Source organism: Athene noctua, chromosome 22, assembly GCF_965140245.1.
Source record: "Athene noctua chromosome 22, bAthNoc1.hap1.1, whole genome shotgun sequence".
NCBI lineage: Eukaryota > Metazoa > Chordata > Aves > Strigiformes > Strigidae > Athene > Athene noctua.
Genome location: NC_134058.1, coordinates 4,389,063 through 4,412,106, shown reverse-complemented (window position 1 = coordinate 4,412,106; position 23,044 = coordinate 4,389,063). Strand labels below are relative to the sequence as shown.

General features: G+C 40.1%; 1 protein-coding gene across 4 annotated transcripts in view; it reads left to right on the top strand.

Moving 5' to 3' along the window:
* The window catches only part of RERE (arginine-glutamic acid dipeptide repeats), a 203,905-nt gene that overhangs the window by 120,097 nt on the left and 60,764 nt on the right, over window positions 1-23,044 (top strand). For all 4 annotated transcript variants that reach the window (XM_074925103.1, XM_074925101.1, XM_074925100.1 and 1 more), the window contains one exon: window positions 1,490-1,588. In XM_074925103.1, coding sequence (XP_074781204.1) covers window positions 1,490-1,588 — 99 coding nt within the window. The remainder of the gene's footprint in view (window positions 1-1,489; window positions 1,589-23,044) is intronic.

Below are 23,044 nucleotides of genomic sequence, written 5' to 3'. Positions count from 1 at the left end.
TGGTTGAGACATGTAAATAGCGGCAGTAAGAAAGTAATCTTGCTATTTTTATTTGAAGCAGAATGCTGTTCTAAAATTTGAGCCTTTTGATGTAAGAAAAATGAGGAATTTTTTCCTCTTGTAATCAGGTTTAGCTATAACTTTATATTAATAGTGACAAAGTAGTTCATATCTTGTCGCTCTTCAGTAATTATATCTTGATCCCTGTTCGGTTCATCAGCCCTGGGAAAAGTTCAAAAATTATAGTGCTTGTTGAACTGCTTTCTGAGACTGATTAAGCACAGGTCTAGCAGCATGGATGCTTCTAGGCAGCGGGTTTGTGGATAGCTCAGGATAAATTCTGGGTGGGAAGGAAAAGCGGGAGATAATCCATGTACAGAATCATGTTTTGATTGTCCCTATTGTAAAGGAAACTTCTGATGGTCTGTAAAATTCCGTGATGTTAATCGACAGCTTTGAAGCTTTGGTTTGCTTAGCATGTTGTTTAGAAAAACTACTTCTTGCCTGTGTAGGGAAGTTGGCATGCAAATCATTCTCCCTTTTGGGTGTAGGAAGATAATTCAGTTTTTATCATCCCAGCGATATTTCTTTTTCTTTGAGATTATTTTCAGAAGACATAGAGCAGGCTCCTAACTAGTCCTTCAGTTCTTAAAATCCCAGTGTACTTTGAAGATAGAACAGGGTATAAATCTAGAGTGTGCTAAATGTTTTCCATCAAGAGTGAAGAGCTGGAGATTCTCACGGGTTCATTGAATTTTTTTTTTTTTCAGTGTAGTTGTTCTTCTACCTCACCCCAATTTCAATGTCTACTGTCTACTTCAGACAGCTTTTGATCATAGAGATACCGAATTTATGGTAGAAAATAATGTGCACGGTAGGCTGTGACCAGCTGAAGCAATAATGTCAATGTAGACATCCCTAGCTGCTTTTATGTACTTCTGTAGCTATTTGTAGAGGGTTTCTTTCTCTTCCATACTTGATTTCCAACAGCATGGTGATCTTTGCAGTGCAATAAAAATAAAGGGAATTTTCTGGATGGGTAACATTGACATCCCATGACTTGCAGTCCCTCCTGCGTGTTAGTTTTTCCAGTTGGTTTTACTAATCTGAACAAAATATGCTGCATGGAATACAACTCCTTTTGAAAAATATTTTGTTGGACCTTTTTAAAATTTTCCTTGGAATTTCTAATATAAAAAATATTTTCTAAAGTTAACCAAAAAAAAAAAAAAATCTGCTTTATGGGTTCAAACATTATCTGGGAGAAGTTGAGGAAGGAAGGAAAAAATATACTTGTTTTAATGCTGCTTTTTCTCCTAATAAGACCCCAATTATCCTTCAGGTTGTTTAGATTTCACTTCATATATCAGCAGTAAAAATAATTAGGCATAGAACATCTCATGTGGCCCCCTTTAGTGTTTTTTTTTTCTCCAATATCAATTCACTGCTAATTCCATTGAATGATCTATTTGTCTTCTTTATTTTTTAGCTACATGAAAGTAACTATGATGCTGGAAAAGCCCTGCAGCGCTTGGTGAAGAAACCTGTGCCAAAACTGATTGAGAAGTGTTGGACTGAAGATGAAGTGGTAGGGAAATAAATTATTCCCCTGAGCCTTATAGTTCATGTTGTGTCTCTTGCTTTTTTCTTTCTTTATGTTTTTTTGTTTCTTTTTTTTCCTCTAAAGAGATTACCTTTATGGTAAAGAAGAGGGCCAAATAATTTGCTGCACAGGATAAATTTTTGCACAATGCTGAGTTAGTGAGCCCTCATTTGATTTATAGAACTTAATTAGAATGAGGAAAATATCTTTCTAATAGCAGAATAAGAAAGGAGGCAATCAAGTGACTGTTTTTGAGAGGATGCTATAGGGTAAATGAACAGCTGCGAAACATCTGGACTCAAAATTTCACTTTCACCTCCAGGAAGGCTGGCCACGTTCATTAATTGGAGTAGGATAAGATGCAGAAGGCATACAAAGTATTGTTCCTGTTTTTTTCCCTGCTGGCATTGGAGGAGGCTTACAGTGTCAGCTCAGGCTGGCTAATGGGAGGTTGGATATCAATGCTTCTCCTAAACAGAGTGTGAGATTAAGTCCTTTCTTCCCCTCATACAGAATATTAGAAAGTGTTTACTGGCATAGTTCTTGATGGATGAATCTTTTGACAAAGAGCAGACCAAGAACAGATGATCTGAAAGCTGGGATTTAGCCATGCCTTCCACATCTCGTTTAGAGTATGTCGAAATTGTCCGGCTCTGAAACTGTGCTGAAAACCGTGCATCCATCTTATACGTAGCTCCTAAAGTCATGTATAGACGTGATGAATTTGGGGTGTGCAGTAAATACACGGTGCTGTATTGTGTCTTCGCAGTGACGGACCTGAAATCACTGAGGGATTTGTGCTCGGCCAGTTTAACATCCTGGGACACTGCGAGTCTTGTCATCTTACACAATCTAGTAGTTGCAGTGCTGGTTCTTCCATATGGCTGCTGATTTGGCATGTGCTGGTGGTTAAATCTTTCTGGGTTTGGGGTGGGAGTGCAGGCAAAGGAGGAATGTGTAAACATGTTGTTCTTTCTTTGAGACAGAGGCTGAGGGTTTTGGTGTATATGGCTTTGGATTGAAATGTTATGGTTGTTATTAGCCTACTAAAAGATACGGATCTGCAGTCTGGGTAGTGGAGAAAAATAATTTTGACCTGAGAAAGACACCTCTTCATAAAAGCTGTAGTTGACAGAGAGGTTGTGCTGCTGGGAAAGCACTTCACGCTCAAACAGACCACGTTTCTTTATTTCTGGGTATTTTTCCAGAATCTGGGGAGATGATATCTGTGTGAGAATTAGTGAAGCAAAGGTGTTTCTTGTGGTTCGTTCTCCAGGTTAATTACTGTAATTGTGAGGTTTCTACTGGCTTAATTTTTATACGTATGATATAATGCAACTGTGCTTATTAAACAGTTTTCTGTAGGGTTGTAAACTGAAATAAATCATGTGAAGTTGGAAGCAAATTATAGATTCTTAATTTGCTGACACCTTGTAAACAAACATTCTTAAATATTGCATTCAACACAAGATGCATTTTCTGGCAGCATTTGGATTACAGCCCTTTGTTTGTCAGGCCTTGCAGCTTAAGCTAGCACAGAAGTACTTGACTATATTAAAAAAAAAAAAAAAAAGTGAAACTAGCGCATTTTCAGTACCCAGGAGGAATGCTGAACAAGTTTACTTGGATTACATCCTAAAAATATTTTGCATTTTAATGGTGGTGTTAATTATGCTTAACAGAATAGATTTATGTGAAATGTAACATGTAAGGAGACAGTACCTCTTTAGCAAGCTGACTAGGCATGTCTGGTTTTGTGAAGATGGAAAAACGTTTTATTTCCTAGCTCAATAATTAGGCTGCAGCGTGCACTAAAATAGAAAATCAGATGATTGGAAGTTAGTTATGATAAAATATTTATCACAGAAGAACTTCAGACTCTTATGGTTTTTGCTGTTGGAAAAGCTTCTTCTCTCATGTACCATAAGAATAAATGGGGATAGAAATTCAACTTGTCATGTATACTTAACAGGCATGTAAATGAAAAAAATCTGATAACGGTGTAAACCAGCATTGCTCATGTACAAGTGACAACAGAAAAGTTTGTTGTATTCCCCCCCCTTAACTGGTAGATGTATTAGAAGAAGCAAATAAAAATAAATTTTGCGATCTTGTTAAGTGACTAATAAAGTTGTCATTGGTGCTGTAAAATAGAACCGATTAATAATGGGTGAAACTTTCATGGTCTCTTAACATTTTTTAATTATTCAGATGATGGCTGGAGAGACTTTTTTTTAAGCTCTCATTTCTCTGAAAGTCTTTCAGGGAGTTAGTCCAATGAATTATGTGTGCTTGCTCTCTCCTTATGTAAACCTTTTTTTGCAAGAGCTAGATTAGGAGTAGGCCAGGCCATGTAAACCTGTATTAAAGTAGGCTTATTCTGAAATCCAACAGAGAACCTTTGTGGTAAGGAGACTGTCTGAAGTCGTAGACTGAAAGAGGATCATGTGCTAACGCTGACAGTAAAGCGAAGGAGGAGATGAGTAAAAAGCCTAGAACAAAGCTTCCTGATAAGTTTTCCAGTTATCTTGTCACAAAAGGGATTTTTTGTTTAGGGAACAGACTGCCGGAACAAACAGTTCAAGTGCTCTGCCCTGCGTATAGCAAGTTTGTATTCGTATTGTTTTAACCTCTGTTTTCTCTGCATACATTCTTTCCCACATTCATGGTTAAATTGCGCAGTGCCAACACCTCTTTTTTTTCTGTCTAGATTTTTTTTCACTCTCCTTGTTTTTTTCCATCAGCTGCACTATGTTGTGAATGCCATAGCTGCTGCAGCTCAGGGTTTTTTGATGAGCAGTCCATGTTAAATGATAGAGAGTAGAAAAAGCAAAGTTTATTGAAAAGTGAAACATTACTCCGAAAGTGCAAACTCTGTGAGTACAGAATAATGATCACTGACTCTATAAATCATTGTCAGTCTCAGCTCATTTTATCATATTTGTTCTTGTACTGTTCCATCCAAGTTTCCAGAAACATTTGGCAGCCCTCCAGCCTCAGCAGAGCCAAAGATCAAACTGTGCTCTTATTTATAGACAGCTAAGCTCCACCTGCACAACTTCATAGCGTGTTTGTCCCTGGCAGTTTGTGGAAAACTCCAGATTAAAGCAGCTGTACTGCACTCTGAGCATTTCTGAGACTTGCAAGGCGAGAATCCTTATTGTTGGCTCTGTGAAACTGAGGAAACCTCTTTCTGCATGATACACGGGGTGCTAAAGCTGCACGGTAACTCCACAACAGAGTATTTCTCAGAAAACACTGAAGTGTCAAACCCAAAGTCTGGCCAAAAAAATTAAATTTTGGTGAGAATCTTAAGGGCATGTGTTCCCCCTCGGTCTCATGATGGCAAGTGATGAGCTGGAGGAAGCCCCTGATAACGTGCCTGGTTGATAATCCAAGAGAGACACTTCCAAGAGAAGTGGAAGACCCAGGTCCAAACCATCTCCCTGTTTGTGCTGGATTTAGAATTAATCTCTTCTTGTGGCTCAGCAAATATCTACTTATTAATTTTTACAACTTGGATAAATAAGCAGGTACCACACCAGGTACAGAGTTTTGCTTAGTTAATCCCCTTACCTGAGAGAGGCTCTGTCGCGTGGGACCAACTGAAATCGTGTAGACCGGGACTTTTGTTGTCTCAGTTTTTCCATTCCTGCCTTTCTAATCCTGTAATCATATTCTGCCCCCTGCCATGCCTCTGGACCCCCAAAAAGTCACGCTCCGCCTTTTGTTAGTCTTAAATTACTTTTCTGCCAGATTTTGAAGGTGAGGGTCAGCTCTGCTGCAGGGGAGCCATGAGGTTGTGGGGCTGGGCAGGAGCACTGGGGCAATGTCAGGTACTCGGGCAGGTGGCAAAAGCAACCTCAGTAGAAGCGTAGACACGTTCGTGCAGGGAAAGAACTGACTTAGTACAAAACTAATTCCTAAAACTTTGCACTTCCTAAGTCGGAAATCCCCCAAGTTGGTTGATCTATTACTGGCACGAGTGTTTTCACTGAGTCCGTTTCCACTGTGCTGGATGATTAATGTTGTTGATTTTCTTGTGCATGATAGCAATGCTGTGTCCAGCACAGGTCTCTGTAGTATTCAATAGTATTTGTGATACAACGCTGTGTGAACAACTCAAGTTTATTGAAAATTTATTTATTTATAAAGCTTTTAACTTTTTCTGTGGACTATCTGTTGCCGAAAGAGAAAGCCTTTCCTGTTAATTAAACCAGCTTTGTTGCATGTGACCAAAATATCAAGTAAGAGCTGCTTTGCAGTGATCAGAACTGATTAAAATAAAGGAGGGGAGTTATGTTATTTTTACTACTGATGATGTGGTTACAGAGGTTTAGATCAAATTAAACAGAGGATAAAATTTGCCGCTGATTGAATTAAATGGAAGACTCTCTAAATATGAAGATGGAGGTTTGTTGTCTCCCTTGTGTTTCTAAACCTACGGCTATTTTTAAACCTTTTTTATTCCAGTATGTAAATTCAGAGGCATACTGTGAAAACCAGCCTTCCACACTGCCTGATAAAAGTGGCTAAAGAAACTTGTGTACCGATGCATCCACACGCAGCTCTAAGAGCAGCTGTTTCCTGTTTGTAAAGGCTTACGCTGCACCTGACAACATCAATTTCCAGCAATGATTTGGTTTGGGGGTTTGGTTTCTCTTGTAAGGCTTGTGAGTTTACTTCCGTGGACAAATTTGTTGAGCAGTTCTCATATATAATGTCATATTTAAGCACTTTGGAAGCATGCAGCCGATAGACCACTATTCAGCAGCATCACCTGGTGGAATCTTAGTGGTGGGCTGCAGTTGCAAATAGAAAGCAGGGCGGTTCAGAGTGAAGTCTTTGGGAAGAAGCCATGGAGCAAGTTGTCTGTTTTGATATGGATGGTGGCAGTGTCCTTTTAAAAGTTTCCTACCATTGAATGCCATGGCTGACGTGTGGCATGATGCTCGCTGCTAGGGCAAGGTTAGTGGAGCTGGGAAAAGGGGACTGACTTAGCCCTTGGGCATGTGTGATGCCTTTCACTAACGCTACACAGGGAACATTATTCACTAAGATAACAGAGTAACCACTCTTCTCCTTTCATTTTCTTCAGCCATCTTTCCTAGTCTCCCACAGACTTGGTGTCACCCCATCTCTCTAGCACTGTTGTTGTCACTTGGAGTACAACAGCGTTAGGCTGTAGTACAGGCAAGATGTCATTAGTATTTGCCTTACTTACAATGCATTGAGAAAACAAAGATGCTTCACTCAAACTCAGCAAGAGATTGTCAGAGTCGAAGACAAGTGAGGTCTACTCTGTATCTCACAGTCACCTCTAACAGTGTCTCTTAATCTTTGACAGAGTACAGGCCTTTTTGATGGAAACCATCAGAAATCACTCATAAGAAAGGAATGGTGCTGATCAAGTCGTCTTCTCCAGTTGAAAACATTTCAAAACTGACACTGAAATTGTATTTTGAAACATGCAGACTTAGAGTTTGTCTATGGGGAATAAGCACAACAAATCTGAAACTGAGTGTCTATATTTAAACGCTGGTGCTTGCCCTGATGATCTGCTGCTTTACTTTCCACAGATTCCAAATCTGGAACTATGATCATAAGCTTCTTTCAGTTTAGGTTCAATTGAACACCCATATTTCCTGGCGTAGTTTCAGTGGAAATATTTCACCAGAAAAATTGTCCTTGCAGAATTTCCGCCCGTCTTGGAACAAAATCTTTTCTGCAAAATGGCTTTTGTACTTTTAATGATCTTCGGTACAGTTCTGACCCTACACTTGCTCCAGGTCCAAACCCGAGCTCCTTGTGCACACTTCTCCATTATTCAGATAAATAACCTATCAAACGGCTATAATTGACAGAGGGTACAGTGTTCATCTAAAGTTTTGTTGAAATTACCAAATGAAATGGTTTTCAGTTCTGGTATGCCTCATGCATTGGAAATGTCAAAAGAAGTAGAGTAGTTCTGACTGTTCTTCACGTGAGTCTTGCTGATTTGATCTTACAGTTTTGTCTCTTTATTCAGAATGTGCTTTTTTTCCTGCCTTTTTATCAAAAGTACTAACAAAATCGATACAGCTTACAGAAGAGAGAAATACAAATCAGAACTAAAAGAACCTCTAGTTTATTAGGTTTTTAATTAAACATGATGAACACATTTTAAATAACACAAAGGCCTCAGGCTGAGCTGCATCTAATCGAAACAGATTAAGTCAGCCGTCCACACTTGGGTAGTTATTAATTCTGTTTACTTATGCATGCTAGCTGAAGGCAGAGTTCACTGCTGCTGTGTTGCAGTTTATTGCACAGGGATGCTTCTGCTGCATGGAACTGTGCTCCTAATTAGCATTCAGATGTTGATTATGAAGAACACTGGCGAGGCTAATTGAACCACCTTTGAAATTCAGGGCTCTTGTCTTCCAAAGTTAAAGAGAATCTGGGCAAAACAATAGTTTTGTATTATTTCTTGGCCATTTCCTCCTTTTCCTTCTATATTCGGTCCCGTCTTCTCAGAGATGTTAAATTCTCAAAAAAAGAATTTCTGAGTGTTCCTTAGGAAGAAGGTGCTTTTTTCACTTGTGCATCTGCAGGCAGAACTGTCGATGACACACTGTGACGTCCCTGATAACTAGCTTTTATCATGAAATATGCTGCCCTTTAAATATTTTACATTGCTTTTGATGTAGAGTAGTTGAGGTAAACAACCTAGATTCAAACAACCTCTTAAATTTATGGGCAGGGATAGTTAATCCTTGCTGGTGATAAACGTTAATTGGCCGTGTACGTGGATTTACAAGTTCATAAATTTTAAAATATCCACACCTGGCTTCAGCTTAAAGCTCATTTGTCATAAAATAAAAGTGGAGATCTTTCTGCCAAAAATGACAAGATACAGCAAACTAATTTCCTAACATGTTTGCAAGTATTTGTAATCCAGTGTAGCTGGTCAAGAAATTACTTATGCAAAACACACATTTATTTGCTTGGCTTCTTTGCCTAGAATCATTTTCAAATGTCTCTCATCTGCCCTTTTTGGAGTATCTGCTCATGAAAACATTGTTTTCATTGCTCACTCCTTTGAAGCCAGGCTTTTCAGATATGCTGGAAGACAGAGCTGCTTACTGGGGCAAAAATACCATGAATTTTATTTACTGTTTATATGGCAGCTATAGAAAATGTAATTCACAGCAAAATTGAAACAGAGCCTCTGGAATAGTCAGGGGGAGAAAAAAATCATCAAGGGATACTTGTAAAGAAGGCTGACATTGCAGGGCTGCATTTGAGTAATTGAGTGGGCTTAGTTTTAATTCTTTATCCACAAAAAGTAAACATTATAGCTTCATAGTAGAGTAACAGTTCCTACTAAATTAACATTTTCTGGACTTTAGAAATCAAGCTATCTGATGCCATTTGCAAGTGTGTTAATCAGTAACAGCTGAAAATTAACTGAGCATTGAGATAAAGAAACCCACCAAACACAAATTGCCACGGTCTAGTAGTTCTCCTTTATTTTAAGGGGAATAAGTAAGATTTTTAGTTTAAGGAAGAGTGGGAATGCACAGACTTGTCTGTAGCTTATTCTAAGAACTCAGAATGTGAAAGAACCATCAGTCCTCACAGAAAAAAGTAACTAATGAAGGATGAAATTATTATGCTGGGGGGGGGGGGGGGGGGGGGGGAGTTATTAAAAGTTGCATAAAATTACAGTTACTTAGCAGTTGACAGGTTAACAAAATTATAAGATGCAGTACAGCTAGAAAATATAAGTTGTAATATGGCTAGGAATGGTGAATTTAGTTTAAGCACAGGTTTCTAGACAGAAGATAATAATCTTTTTGGTTGTGATTAACTTGCATCAGTCTTTGATCCAAGTCCTTGTTTAAAGGGATCAATATTGCACATACAGCACTGAGTTTATTGTCAAGTCCTTTCGGAAATAAGACAGTGAATTAAAAATCAATTATACGTGCAGAAAAGTTTGTGTAGGGCAATCAATTTTGTCCTTTTAGTTTGCAGAAAGATTCCATTGTTTAACCAGCTGTGAAAAGGAATGAATTTTAAAAGCCTCCAGCAAATGAGATAGCCCAAATGGGGTGGGGGAAGTAGATTAAAAAAAAAAATAAATTATTTCAGCATTTCATGTTCAGCAAAGGCTGCCTTCAGGGGTAAATCTATAAATCCTGTCAGTGACCTTGGCTTCAAAATGGGTGATTTCACCGCTTTTGCTCGTCTTAATCTTTCCGCAGCTGCCAGATAAGTTAGTCTTTTCTTAACAATATCATTTTTTTAATTTGCTTTGTTTAACTGCCATATGTTTCTTGATTCATCGTCTTTCTGCCTTCGTGTGGAATATTTTTATCTATTAAGCACTTACCATATTGCTGATCCCAAAAAATAATACAACAAATATTTACACTGGCCAGTTGCCACAGCTTAGAAAGCTATTTCTGTGTGGGGACGGAAGCTAAACTCTAAACTCAAAGTTTAACTCCAGTACAAACTAAATAATTTGTAGGTGCTTTCAGAAGCTGGTGTTTTGTTTTTCTTAGAAGAAGGTTTGTAATAGAGACAGAAGCACATACACATAGTTCACTGTTGCCAAGGGGAAAGAATCTGCTGCTTGAAAGATTAATAAATACGACAGCAGTTGATTGTTGAAACCATGTTTTTCATCTCATTTTCAAGGGCATCTTAAAAATGGAGATCGCTTACACTTCCTAGCATTCTCGATCATCTTTCTGTGTTCATTTAAAAATGAGAACAAGGCACTGAGGGACTTGAGAGATTGCATTCGTTCTCCCATAGGGCAAAGTGGTTATTTTATAAATGAAGAGGGCCAAAAAAGCTATCCTTCGTAGTTTCTTAGCAACAGAGCTGGAGTCAGTTTTAATGTTCGTGTATATCTTACAAGTCTATGTATAGAAGCATGAGCTGTGCAGCTCAGCAGTATTGCAACTGAAACAAAGACTCTTCACCCTGGCCTTGTGCAGGGGAAGAAAAGAAACCAAGCGTGCTAATACGCTGCATGGACTTGTATTTTTTTTCTTTCTCCCCATCAAATGATATTCTGGTCAGTGACACAGTTACTGTCTTCAATACTCTGACTTCTTAATCAGGTTTGATCTGCTAAGAGATCTGGAACCTGGTTTAAATATAACATCATCCTATCTACTATTCTTCTCCAAAGGGACACTGAGTCCATGACGCGGTAACGCTAAGAGCATCTGGAGAGTGGAGCGATCCTCAACATTCTGGGAGCTTCTAGGGTTAATGCTTTGCCATAGTGGGCAGAGCCGAGTGATTGTTAAGTGTTCATCTCTCATGGTCATGCTAAAACTTTTTTGCGCTGCATCTGTCTTTTGGGGGCAGGTGGATGTGTGTACATCTAGATTTAATTTTTAAAAGAGACTGTATCAAAGCTATCCTGCTTAGATTCCACTGATCTGTTGACTCTCCCTTTCTTTGTACGTAAATTAACTTCCAAATTCTGAAGTTTAATTTTTTTTAAAGATAATCCGTATATGTTAATAGTACGATTGACTTTTTAAAGCCTGATAGTGTTAATAAGATCACCATTTGCTTCCTATTCTGAATGCAAATTTAATAAATGGCCTTAGATTTCTGGCTGATGCTCCTTGGTGTACGTTATGGCAACACCCCAATGTCTAGGATTGGATGAGTTCATGCTATTGAAAACAATTTTACAATTCAAATGTAAGAAATGTTGGTTAGCTGTCTGCTTCCAGAAGATTTTTTGTTTTGTTCTGGAAACGCTATAAACAGTGTGATTTAAACTTAGGTTCACCTTTTCTACTGGTTAAGGCAGGGTGACTGGTTTATTGGCTTGTATTGACAGCTACATCCAGAGATCTTGGTTTGATTTCAAATTATTTCAATAGTCCTGCCATTTCACTGTTGGGTTGAGTTTATCTATCTTGCAGGTGTTAAGAAATTTAAATTAGTCTACAGGATCCTTACCTCCTTAATACATCAAAATTAAACTATAATATAGTAATAAATAATGGTGAAGGGCTTGGATGTTTTTCCATGTTATAAGCTTATGATAGAAATCTCCAGCATCTTTCCAAGTAATTGTGGCTTAGTCTTAAGTTGATACAGGTGAACGTGTTCTATTTTGCAATAATTATGTTGGAACTACTTATTAAATACACAGAGCCCAGGAATGGATTAATTGATATGGCAAATCACTGTTTTGTTTTGAAGGAGCTGTTTGCTGTCTAAACCATGGGAAAAGGCAATTTGCTGTTCCTAACAAGATTGCTTTAAAAACACAAAAAACCCCAAGTAAAACAAAGCGAGTGCAGAGACAGATTACAGTGTTGTCTCCAACTTGGCAAGATGACATTTGATTATTTTTCCCCTTCAAGTTCTTTTCCTCCTGGTAGTTTGGATCTCTTTTTGTCTTAGCCTTGACTTCCATTCTGTTTGAACATGGAGCTGTCAGCTCAGACTAAATAAGGGGGATCCTATGGCTGAACTGTAGCTGTAGAGGGTGTAGGTCAAAGAGGTTCAAGAAGGAGCAGAGCTGGAAACAGGTGTGAGTATTTTAGTCAGAAACCAGTATGGAGCTCAGGCTGTGCTTCCATGCTTGGTGGGGCAATCACACCACATTCTGGTGCTCTGGCAGCAGTTGATGAGCAGGTATTTGTTGCCAGAGCAGCATTTTCTCACCTAAGTGATGCTCTGTAGAGAAATAACAGAGATGCCATGTTGCTTTCTTGGCCAAGATAGAAATATGGAAGAAAAACCAAATTTGTTTTCCAGTGTCAAATGGTAACTAATTTTAAATTCCTAGATCTCTCCCTAGCATCTCCAAGCAATGAAAGCTGAAAGGGGGATTGGAGGGGGGAGAGGACAAACAACTAGGTTTGCCGCCTGGCTTGTGGAAGGTGAGAGTACCAAAACATGCCATCTTGGAAAGCTTCAGTGTCATTAAAGTTATATAAATGAAGCACTCTTGCTTGAAGCTTTGATTTTTATGTTGGAAAAGGCTCTTTTTTAACAGGTGTTTTGATTTTTTTCTAATCATTATGGAAAAAAAATTTTTTACCCTTAACTTTTTGAAGGTCACTAGATTCTCTGTGGCTCTGCCTGACAACTTCTCTGAAAATTATTTAGTAGGGCCCAGCCAGTCACTGCAACAGGTAATGACAAAGTGCTGCTTCAAAGTAGTATAGTGACATAATTCTTATTTAAGAAACCTTGATTACTGTCACAATATGGATGCTCTGTGTGCTTTAGCGCTCAGGACTTAATCTTTCTTGCCCAAGCATAAGCAGTATGAATGCCAAAGTACACCTCATTTGCAAGTTCTGTTTGCGTGATGAATTTTATTTTTCTAATCTTCCCTATCAACAGCACCAATTTTTTTTTAATCTTTCAGATGCCATAAAAATGCATTTTAATGAAGCAAATTATATAGCTTTGTCTCCTTTTGTGTATAAGCGGGGCGGCCATATTCAATTAGGCTGAAAAATGATCATTTGTTCTATTACAGGCTGTAACAGAGCGAGTGAAAAAACTGTGATCCATCACCAGTTGCTCAGCTTTATGTTACTTAAATCACTTGCCATTCTGTCAGTAGCTCTGAATCCTCTGTGGGAGCCATTATTTAATTTAAGTTTGTGGAGGTGTCACTTGTTTGATAATAGGCTGCTTCTGTAGTAGATGCATAGTGACTAAATATTAATCATTTTCTGCATCCATCCAAGATTCCTAATTAGTTACGAGGGTAACAGTGCCAGTAAAGCTAATGATTATACTGCCATAAAAAGAATTTGACAGCAAATAAGGGCTTGATCCAGAGAGATACTCAGTACCTTCTAGCACAGAGGAACCCTGCTAGAGCTGAGGAGTAATTTCCGAGCGTGCCTCCGTGTTGCTTACATAGCAGATGTTGAGGGGTTTCGTAGGATCTGGAAGGAAACAGATTTGAGTGTGGAAATGCCACCTTAGAAGCAGCCCGTTTTCCATTTCATAGTAGCTGAGTAACTTCCCTTTTAACCTTTTTAAAAGTTTACGTAGTCGACAGAGATGAACCCCAACAGAGCCATCCCTGGACAGCTTGTAAATACTGTCTGTGCTTCTGCAAAAGGTTCTCTTAAGCTAGCACGTGGTTAGGTTTTTCTCCCTCCTTGTTTAAGTGTTGTGTAAGAGATGTGTTGATCAGTACTCATGAGGGTGCATTTAAAAACTACGACTTTGTGCTCCCTGTCCGATGTTGTTTTGTACTTTCATGTGCCTTGTGGTTTTGCATATATTGTGGTAAAGACTCAAAGCTCACGTCGCTTCTGGGTTTGTGGTTTTGCTTCAGCTTTTACTGGCCTCTTGATACCTCACTTGTTCCCCTACCCACTTGTGCATGATCCACCGTGGTTTGTCTTATTCTTTTGTTCTTTTCCTTCCTTTCCTCCTCTCCGCCCTCCCCCTTTCATAGTAGCTGCTCAGATTTATATAGCTTTTAGGCTACACGGGGAGATTGATCAGACAGGGGCTTATGCATTTAGAGGAGCTAATAAATAAGCATCGCAGCGTATTACCCTCCACTGCATTGGAATAACTTCAAACACTCAAATCAAACATTCCATTTGTTACAAATTGGGGAAGGCAAAAGAGGGCACCTCTATTTTATTAGGGTGCATATTTCATTTATGTGTTATGGAAGATATTGTCCACTTCTGCATGTCTGGGGAGGTAATTCCACAGTGTCGGCACCACTTCCCCCTTGCCTCCCTCCCCCCAAATATCTACCCTTCAAGTTTCCTTTGTCAGTGTTCACCTTTGTTATAGATGCATTTCTGGTCCTTCATTTTGAAATCTTTATTCTTTTCACTCTTACTTGTGGGTCACTTTTTCATATTTGGCACCATTCCCCCCCACCCTCCCCGTAGCTAGTTTTATTCAGAGTCCCTTACACAAAAGAAAAGGGAACTTATGAATCATCCGATTCTTTTAAAAACTACTTTTATATGTTACTGCCAAGATCCCTGTAGGAGCCAACATCTTCCTCAGTAATTGGATGGCTGCGTTGCAGAAGTGTATCATTCACTTTGCTGAAATCTTGTGTGCTTCTGACAAATATACAATGGGGGGTTGAACAGTGAGGGTTGTGGTGTGCGATCATGACAGGAGCTCGCAAGGCAGTGAAACCTTGTGCAGTGGGACTTACTGGTTAAAAATAATAATACAATTATTGGTCGTTATAGTTAGCAAGTTTAGCTGTTTATCTACTTTGTTATAAGCAGTCTTGCTGATTTTGGTGCTTGGGTGCCACTAGGACCCACACTGGCAGTGGGCAGTAGCTAAAGGATGAAAATCTTAGTGTTAGGGCAGCGCTGGTGCTGTTTATTACATTGTGATTCTTTTAAATGTAAAGCTGTGAAGACAAGTTTTAATTAGCAATCAGTCAAAGTGCTGGAAAAGGTTAGGCCTTCTTACTTATTTAAAGAGAAGGCTATATTATGTGGTTTCAGCATGGAGTCTTGGAAATTGGAGGTAAATGCTGCCACTCTCCCTAGGAACTGCTCCACGGCTGGGTCAGACTGGGCTACACAACTGAAATAAAGAATTCTTTAAGTTACTTGAGTGCCAAATCTGGGTGTTCAGTTCTTATAGAGGTGTCAGAGGGTGTGTGTCTGTAACTATTTGGGATTTAGTCTCCTTAAAGTGTCCACCATCTTCTAAACAGTGCAAAGTATCACAAGTTCTATTTTAATATCTTTGGCCTTAGCCTTCAGAGCTTACGAGTACCAGTTACAGACACAGAGTATGCTGCCACTGTTGCCCCAGCCCACATCTAAAGAGGGAATTTTAGGTGCTTGCTCATGTGCTAAAATCTGCTGTCTTTCAGTGGAGACAGTATTACATACCTAGATTCCCCTGTGATTGCTCGCCTCTAACATTTTTGACTGGCAGAATTTTCTTATAATAAAAACTCCAGTGGAAGAAAGAAAACACAGGTTTAAAAAAATCTTAAATTATGACATTTTGAAGACTGAACTTTCTAAAGAGCTGAACAGAATTTGCAGTGTTCTGAATATCCTCTTTTTGGTTTTAAGTGTTGAAGGTTTTTGGATACTGTATCATCCTAGGTGAAAATGGGAATTCATTTCTCTGAACTGAAAATACAAAATTCCTGAACGCATCAGAACACCCTCTTTTTCTTGTAAACAACTTGGCAGGTTGAAGAACTCCTGTCACAAGAGGAAGTTTGCTTTCTGCTTGATATAGGAAAGGTCTCTCACTGAGGATATGTCTCTTAGCCTGGAATTTGATTTCTTATATGCAGAGCTGTGCTGTCAGGTATCTCTTCACTACGCTGCATTCGTGGCAGACTTACCTTGAGAGAAATTCAGGAAGTTTGCAGAAGTTGCTTTATGTCATTTTTAATAAGGGTCACAAACTGAAACTTGTATCTTAGTGCTTGAACTCAAACCTGGGCATTGCTACTACTAACAGCCCTGCTGTTTAGTTATTTATTTGGTGAAGTCACCTACAGAGATACTTGCTTCTCTATTTGTATAATTTCCTGGGGATTCTTGCCACCATTTTGTCTCGTTACTCCTGGATATGTTTTTTGCTCTAAAGTATGGGAGCTCTTGGAGTGGTTTTATTTGTTTCCTTCTGCAATTTGCATAAAGTCACTGTTTGAAGGCAGAAATAGTCTACAGAATAATTGACGTTAATGGTTGAAATCCCAGTGGAACAACAATTCTGCAATAGGGAACTTCCTCTAGAAATAGTATGTTTGAGCCTTGAAAGGATCATACAGCTTATTTCAAGTAGTCTGAGTGCTGCTGCTTTTTTGTGCTTAGTGTTACAAATTGACTGAAAGGACAAAAAATGTCACAGTGAAAAAAAACAACTTCAGGCTTGCATAATAGCGTTAAACTTCAGTGAGCGGACATGTATTTCCAGAACTCTGTGTGATCTGTGTAACAAAGAAAATTTTGGGGGGGGGGGGGGGGGATGGAAAATGGAGAAAATGGAAATGTTTTGCTATTTAAGGAAAGAGCTTGAGTGGAAGCTTATTTTGTCTTAACCCTCCCGTTAGTTATTAGCCTTGTGGTCTGATCTTGCTGAACTATAGCTTGTGGGTTGGGGGCTGGTGTATGTCTGTGTTCACCCACCCATGTTATTGCCTAGACTGGGCGGTTTAGTATTGGTGATTTAATGGGGATCCGCTTTGTGGTAGCGGGCGGAGTGATGTTCCCTACGGTATTGTAAGTCGAGTAAAAATTCTGTTGTTAAGACAAACAGTATAAGGAGAATAGAATTCAGAGAGGGGCTAATATATGATATTTTCCTCTTGGCTTGTGTCTGCCCAGTAAAGTTGAGGAAACATAATGAACATCTTGAGCCCTGTGGAAGATGCTGTGCTTTCTGATGTTGGCATTATTCAAGCAAATACAACTTTAAGAATACACAGGCAGTGCAGCATTTGGTATTTGAGATACAGAGTATATGAGGAAAAGAAGGGTTAATTGTCTAAATTGATGCATGTGAAGCATTCCTTCGGAGGAAAGGTGGTGTAGCAGGGCATTGTTTATATTCCACAAGTGCTGCTTTTCTGTCTTGGTTCGCATTACATATGCTACTTTATATGCATTTTTATCTCTGCTTTTGGATTCTATACTTCCACTAGTAGAAGTATATCCCATCCACTAACCAACTACAATTGGAACGCTGACTTATTTTTTTGGGAAATGCATTTTTACCAAGTCTGCGCGAGCATGAGTTTGGGAAATTAAAAGCAAATAGCCGTGCTTTTTTTGTCAGCTTGAAGTTTGCAGGTTAAGTACTGAATTTCCACTACTTACCTATGCTAAAGGGAGATACTCTCAGATGTCATATGGGAAAGGAAGTATATTCTTGAAAAGGAACATGTCCAACTTTTTTTCTTTCTCCTTCCTCTTTAGTTTTGATGTACAAAAAGGCTTTTTGTATATTAGCATTTTAACAGAGGTTTAAAATAACAATCAGAAATGAATCTCTTTGTGTACAGAAAAAGGCAATCTTAAGTGTAATCAAAAGCTTTCTGTTGTCTCTTGGCAGCAGCATATTGTTTTGCTTCTCTGGGTCACAAATGTGCCAGACCTTTGTTCTCTTTAACTCTTAATGCATCTTTAAATTGTTTATGTAAAAACACACTCGGATCATTTTAGCTTTGTTTGCAGCACTGAGAAACTGTTGATTAGGGGAGACAACAATCTACAAATAATATATAAATAGAAAGCTCTTTTTTGACAATGTAGGCAGCGCCCAGTTTGGTTTTTAAGGTCTGTGTCCACAGAAGGGGATAGACTTAGACTCACTGTGTGAAACCGGGTTTATGGACATGTGCAATGTGATCGTGTTCTGAAGATCACGAAAGAGCAAATGTCTCGGGGAGGCTTTGTGAGCAGCTGGGGCGCTGCACAGATCCGGATCAGCCCGTCACGCTGCATAGGTGTGGACCCTCCCGTCTGTTCAGGCAAGGCCTGTCATGGGCCTTTAAATATGTATGTGGGCAAGTTGGCCAACTGGGCTTCTTGCTGGTGGAAACGGTTAAGTTTAGTGGACTAAGGAAATGCTTGCCTGTGTTAAATATAACTGCCTTGCTGCAGTGCTGTTCGGGGGAGAGGTACACAGGGTCCCGAGGGACTGTGCATTTCCAGCCTTCTGGAGGTTCAGGACTTGTTGCTCTTCAGAAGATCTTCTGCAGCTCACTCCTTTGTTTCAGTGCCACCAGGGGTGAGTTTTCTCCAGACCTGCTTTGGAAAAATGAATGCTGCCTCTTCCCACCCTGACTTTATGAGGAAAGTGAATTGCAAACTGAGCAGAATTCAAACCAGAGTGCTCATCTGTCCCTGCCTGTTCATCTTCCTGCTGAAACGTGGGACCACGCAACTGCGTTAGTGTTGGGATGGATAATCTTGTAATAACCCACGAATTGTTCTTCCAGAGAGTCAAGGTTGTTTATCAAATATCCCTTCTAGAGCTCAGGGAAAAGTAAAGTCAGGGTTTCTTTTTTTCCTCCTGCTGCTGCTTTAATATCCAGGCTTTTTTTTGATCTGTGCATCAGCTTCTGATGTGCCACTGCAGGCTGCTCTCAGATCAGGTTTCTTGGCGTGCTGTTGACTTTATCTCGTTTACCGGATCACATTTCTGTTGCCATACGCTGTGTGATCGCAGCCTCCCCGCAGCTTTTTAACAATTAGTAATTGAGCAGGAAGCGTGTGTTCATTACAATAGCCTTTTGATTTTGATTTTACAATCACGCAGTGTTTCGCACAGAGCCGAGGCGGGGGAGGCACTTCTCCCAAACACGTTTTTGACAGAGAGAAGTCTGTTGTTGCAGCCACTTGGCTATTTGTCAGCACTTCTCAGACATCCCTCTTGCGCAGGTTGCTTGGCAACGCGGCCGGAGCCATCGCATCGCGGCCAGTGCATTTCCAAGAGCAGGTTGGGAGATGATTTATCGGCGGGGCTGCGAGCGTGGTGAACCCAAGAGGCAGGACTGGACCTTTTAACAGGAACCGACGTGAAATGTGAAGGCGAGAGAGGGGAGACTGGCTGGCTTGGGAGTGTTATTTGGGGATGTGCCGTGAAAGCACCCAGAGCCAGCAATCAGGGCACAATTAGAGCAACACTAAAGGCTCCTCATTTAGACATAATTAATTTTATGGTTTTCTTCTGGTTTGTTTTCTCTTTCTCATCTAGGCTCTCATGCATAAACAGGTACAATGCAGAAAAGTGAATCAAAGCTTTGCATATGGCTTTGGGTGAACCTGAAATCTCTCTTTTTATAAAAATAGCTCTGTTAAAATACTGATGGTAAAATAAAGCTGGGGTTAGCACAGAAGGTTAACAGCACCCTGACAGCTCAAAGCCTGGGGTGAAGGAATAGTTGAATTCTCCCCCAGCTTTGGAAATGTCTGAGCGCTGTTGTGTCACCTTCAATATCATGTTGCCTTTCATGCAGACTTCCCCATTGATCCCTGGCATTAAACAGAGCAGGAAAAGGAGAGGTTTATAAACCAGCATTTAGGTGGTAGTTCATGCTGTGGTCAAATGTAGAACTCTTTTTCCTCCCGCCCCCAAAAAACATCACCTTCGATAAACTGAACTGAAGGAAATTCGGATAACCTTTAGGTAAGCAGCCCAGTTCAGTTTCTTCTGCTAGCTTGTAAGTCCTTTTTCCAGAATAGTTGTGATAAGGGACTGGCAGGATGTGGAAAGCATGTTGACAAGAGCATTTTTGTATGCTTCTAAGAAGGCGAAGAGGAGAGAAAGGATGATGAATCCACTTTGACCTCTTGAATGGCAGTATAAATACTTTATTGAAAATTCTAAATAAATGTGTTTGTAACTAGTAATCCTGCTCTGCATGCAATCTCATTTAGCCAACTGTGTATGCAAATGTGCTATTAATGTGTTTGCATCCAGTATAAATATACAAATCTAATCTGTTTATATATGTAATTTACACACAGCTGTGCTCATGCTCACTTAATACCAATATTTTCAGCAAGCGAGAGGTATCATGGGAGATCTATTGTTCAAAACAAAAGCCAACAGTGCAGCGCCATGGAAGGGGGATCATTATCATTTCAGGATCTTTTGGCATTCCCTTGAGGGAGTCTGCTTAATGACTTTCCGTCTGTGTGTATGGCCATGGACGTACGGAACACCGACTCCGGTGGGTGTTGTGCCTCTCTGCATCTGTGTGATGCCTCGGTGTTGAATCCCCTGCACTGTGAGGTAGGGTTTAATTTTTCAGTATAATTTTTCAGGAAGACAAAGCGATCCAGTTGGGAGGGAAAGCTAATTGTTCGGCACCTTTAAGGCTTTCAGCTGATCTATTTCTTGTCAGGTTGTTTATAGAGGATACTTGATCTTACAGGCATATGGCCTAAGGAGTACAAGATTTTTATCACATCTAGATGACCAGCAATGCACTCTGGAGAGGTGCTTTGAATATCCAATTAGAACGTTAATGTCCTTTAATATAATTGATTATCTGATGAATACCAGCAAAATACTTTTATTTTTCCGTATCTTTAAGTAAGAGGTCTTGGTGAAGAAGAATTTTATTTTCAAAATACCACGAAGGTTAGAGGACAATTTTGCCTTGACACAAGAGAATGATTTCATTTTTAAAAATTGTTGAGAAAAATAAACAGACCGGTATCTATGAAAAGAAAGATGAATTTGGTTTTAGTATTACTTCTGAACTACAGGCACAATCTGCTCAATGAAGAAGCAGATCAACTAAGTATATTTCAGACGTAAGGGATGATTTTGACCAAAAAAAAGTATCTATACAGATACTCACATGCATTGTATAATTATTCTCTTGCAGTCTTGCTCTACAAAACAATCCCCTGCATGTGTGCCTTCTCTCTTAGACTGGAAGTCTGGAAGCAGGTTTGTGGCACAATTTAAGAAACATTGACCTGTTTACAGTTGTGAAATGGGACTGTTAAAAAAGACCCAAATGAGCAAAGACAAACAAACCTGCCTCAAAATGGGTTACTTAAAAATTTGTAGTTTGTAATTAAGCAGCAAGAACTGCCATGGCAGGAGTGGGCTGCATTTATTACTGTTCATGCTTGGCTGTGAAGGATCTTGCTGTTATTCCACAACTTTCTGCAAGCCAAAGAGATCATGAAGGAGCTTGTGTGTATTGTGTCAGTGGTCATCAAAGCACAGATACTCCCCTGCAACACAGAGATTTGTGGTAAGTGGTTGCAGACATCTTCGAGCAGCTGCCAGACTCTGTGAACAGTTTCTCATACCTCTGCATGGTTGTGTCAGAGAAGAGAATAAGGTCCTTCAAATCATGACCTGTGCTTTGGTGCAGCCTCTTCAGGAGGAGACTCTAAATTGCAAGCTGGTGACAGCCCCACTTCCTGCAGCAGGAGACAAAAGAAGTGCTGTGGTTAGAGATGGGACAGAGCAGTAAACTTAACCTAGGAGCATCTGAGATGTTGCAGGCTAAGGGCAAATAACAGAGGGAGCAGTGGGAACAGAGAGATTTCTGCAAAGATCTCCTACTTCTGCTTGCATGTGTGAGATCTGCACACATCTCTGATACGATGCCAGAGTCTGTGAAACAACATGCAGAGACATTTAGGGAAGGCTTATGGTATCTTTCTGTTACACAACTTTGCCAGCTAGGTGATTTTTGCAAGCTTGCCGTTAACTGATGTAACGCACAGCAGCACAAGTATCTAATGCTAAGGGTAAAATTGCTTGCTACTTCAAAATTAAATTTTAAAAACATTAAGCAGAGTTACAGTAGTGACAGGAAACAATAAAATGAAGTTCAGATGAGGTTGAAGCGTATCCTGTTCTCCAGCAGCAGGGCGTGTTAAAAGAACGTAGCAGAGGCCCGAATGTAGATTTTTCTTGATAGTTCTTCTTTTCTAGTGGACTGATTTTTTTTTTTTTTTTTTTTTTTACAAAGGTTTCAGGTGAGCTTCATTGCTTATTCCTCATTCTATATGCTGCTGTCATAGCCTAGAATATTCAGTTACCTTGGGACCAATCCTTGTCTACGGAAAGTTGCTCTGAGGATGTGCACTCTTAAGCCAAGAAATTTCTGTGGAACCTCTCTCCCTTCTACCCTCTCCTGTAGCCCTAGAAAAGAGGATTTCTTTTGTAGCATTTTCTTCTCTTTAGATGACAACCTGTGCATCTTAAAATTGTCTTGTGGAAGTCTTTGACTATGCTGTGCTCTCTCTGACCAGCCAGAACACCTCTCCGTGTCTCCACCTGCTTCTCCATCATGGAGCCTTCCTGGGCTCAGCGCCAGAAAGTGTTTTCCCCAGCTTTTCCCAGGCTGCCAGTCCCTGGTCTGGGCTGTTTGAGAAGGAAGGACCGAGAGCAAGCCTGGCAGCCAAGGCTGGCTGGGGATGGGGCACAGCAAGGGCCTGTCAGTCTGACTGCTGCTTCTCCTCCCCGAGAGACCGGCCGTCCCCTGGCCACAGCCCCAGCCGGGCCCGGGTCTTGGGGGAGTTGGGATTTTTCTGGGTATCACAGAGTCACAGAATCATTCAGGTTGGAAAAGACCCTCGGCATCATCGAGTCCAACCCTCAGCCCGACTCTACAGGTTCTCCCCTACCCCACATCCCCCCACAGCTCATCTAAACGACCCTTAGTGTTCAGGGCACAGAGCAGCTTGTGGAAAGAGTTAAACGGGCATGCAGTGGTTAGGTGGATTCTGAGAGTAGCTTGGATATGTGTGACAGCTACATTTTCTTTAACTTAAAGTATCTCTTTTTACCCATGATGGAATTATTCACTGAGCAGTGCTTAGTCCTGTCTGTTCTTGAGCATGTAGGATTCCTTTTGGGTAAAGATACAATAAATACTAGCATCATTTTCTGTGACAGCCAGGTATAGTTTGGTGGAAAAACCCCAAGTGTAACACA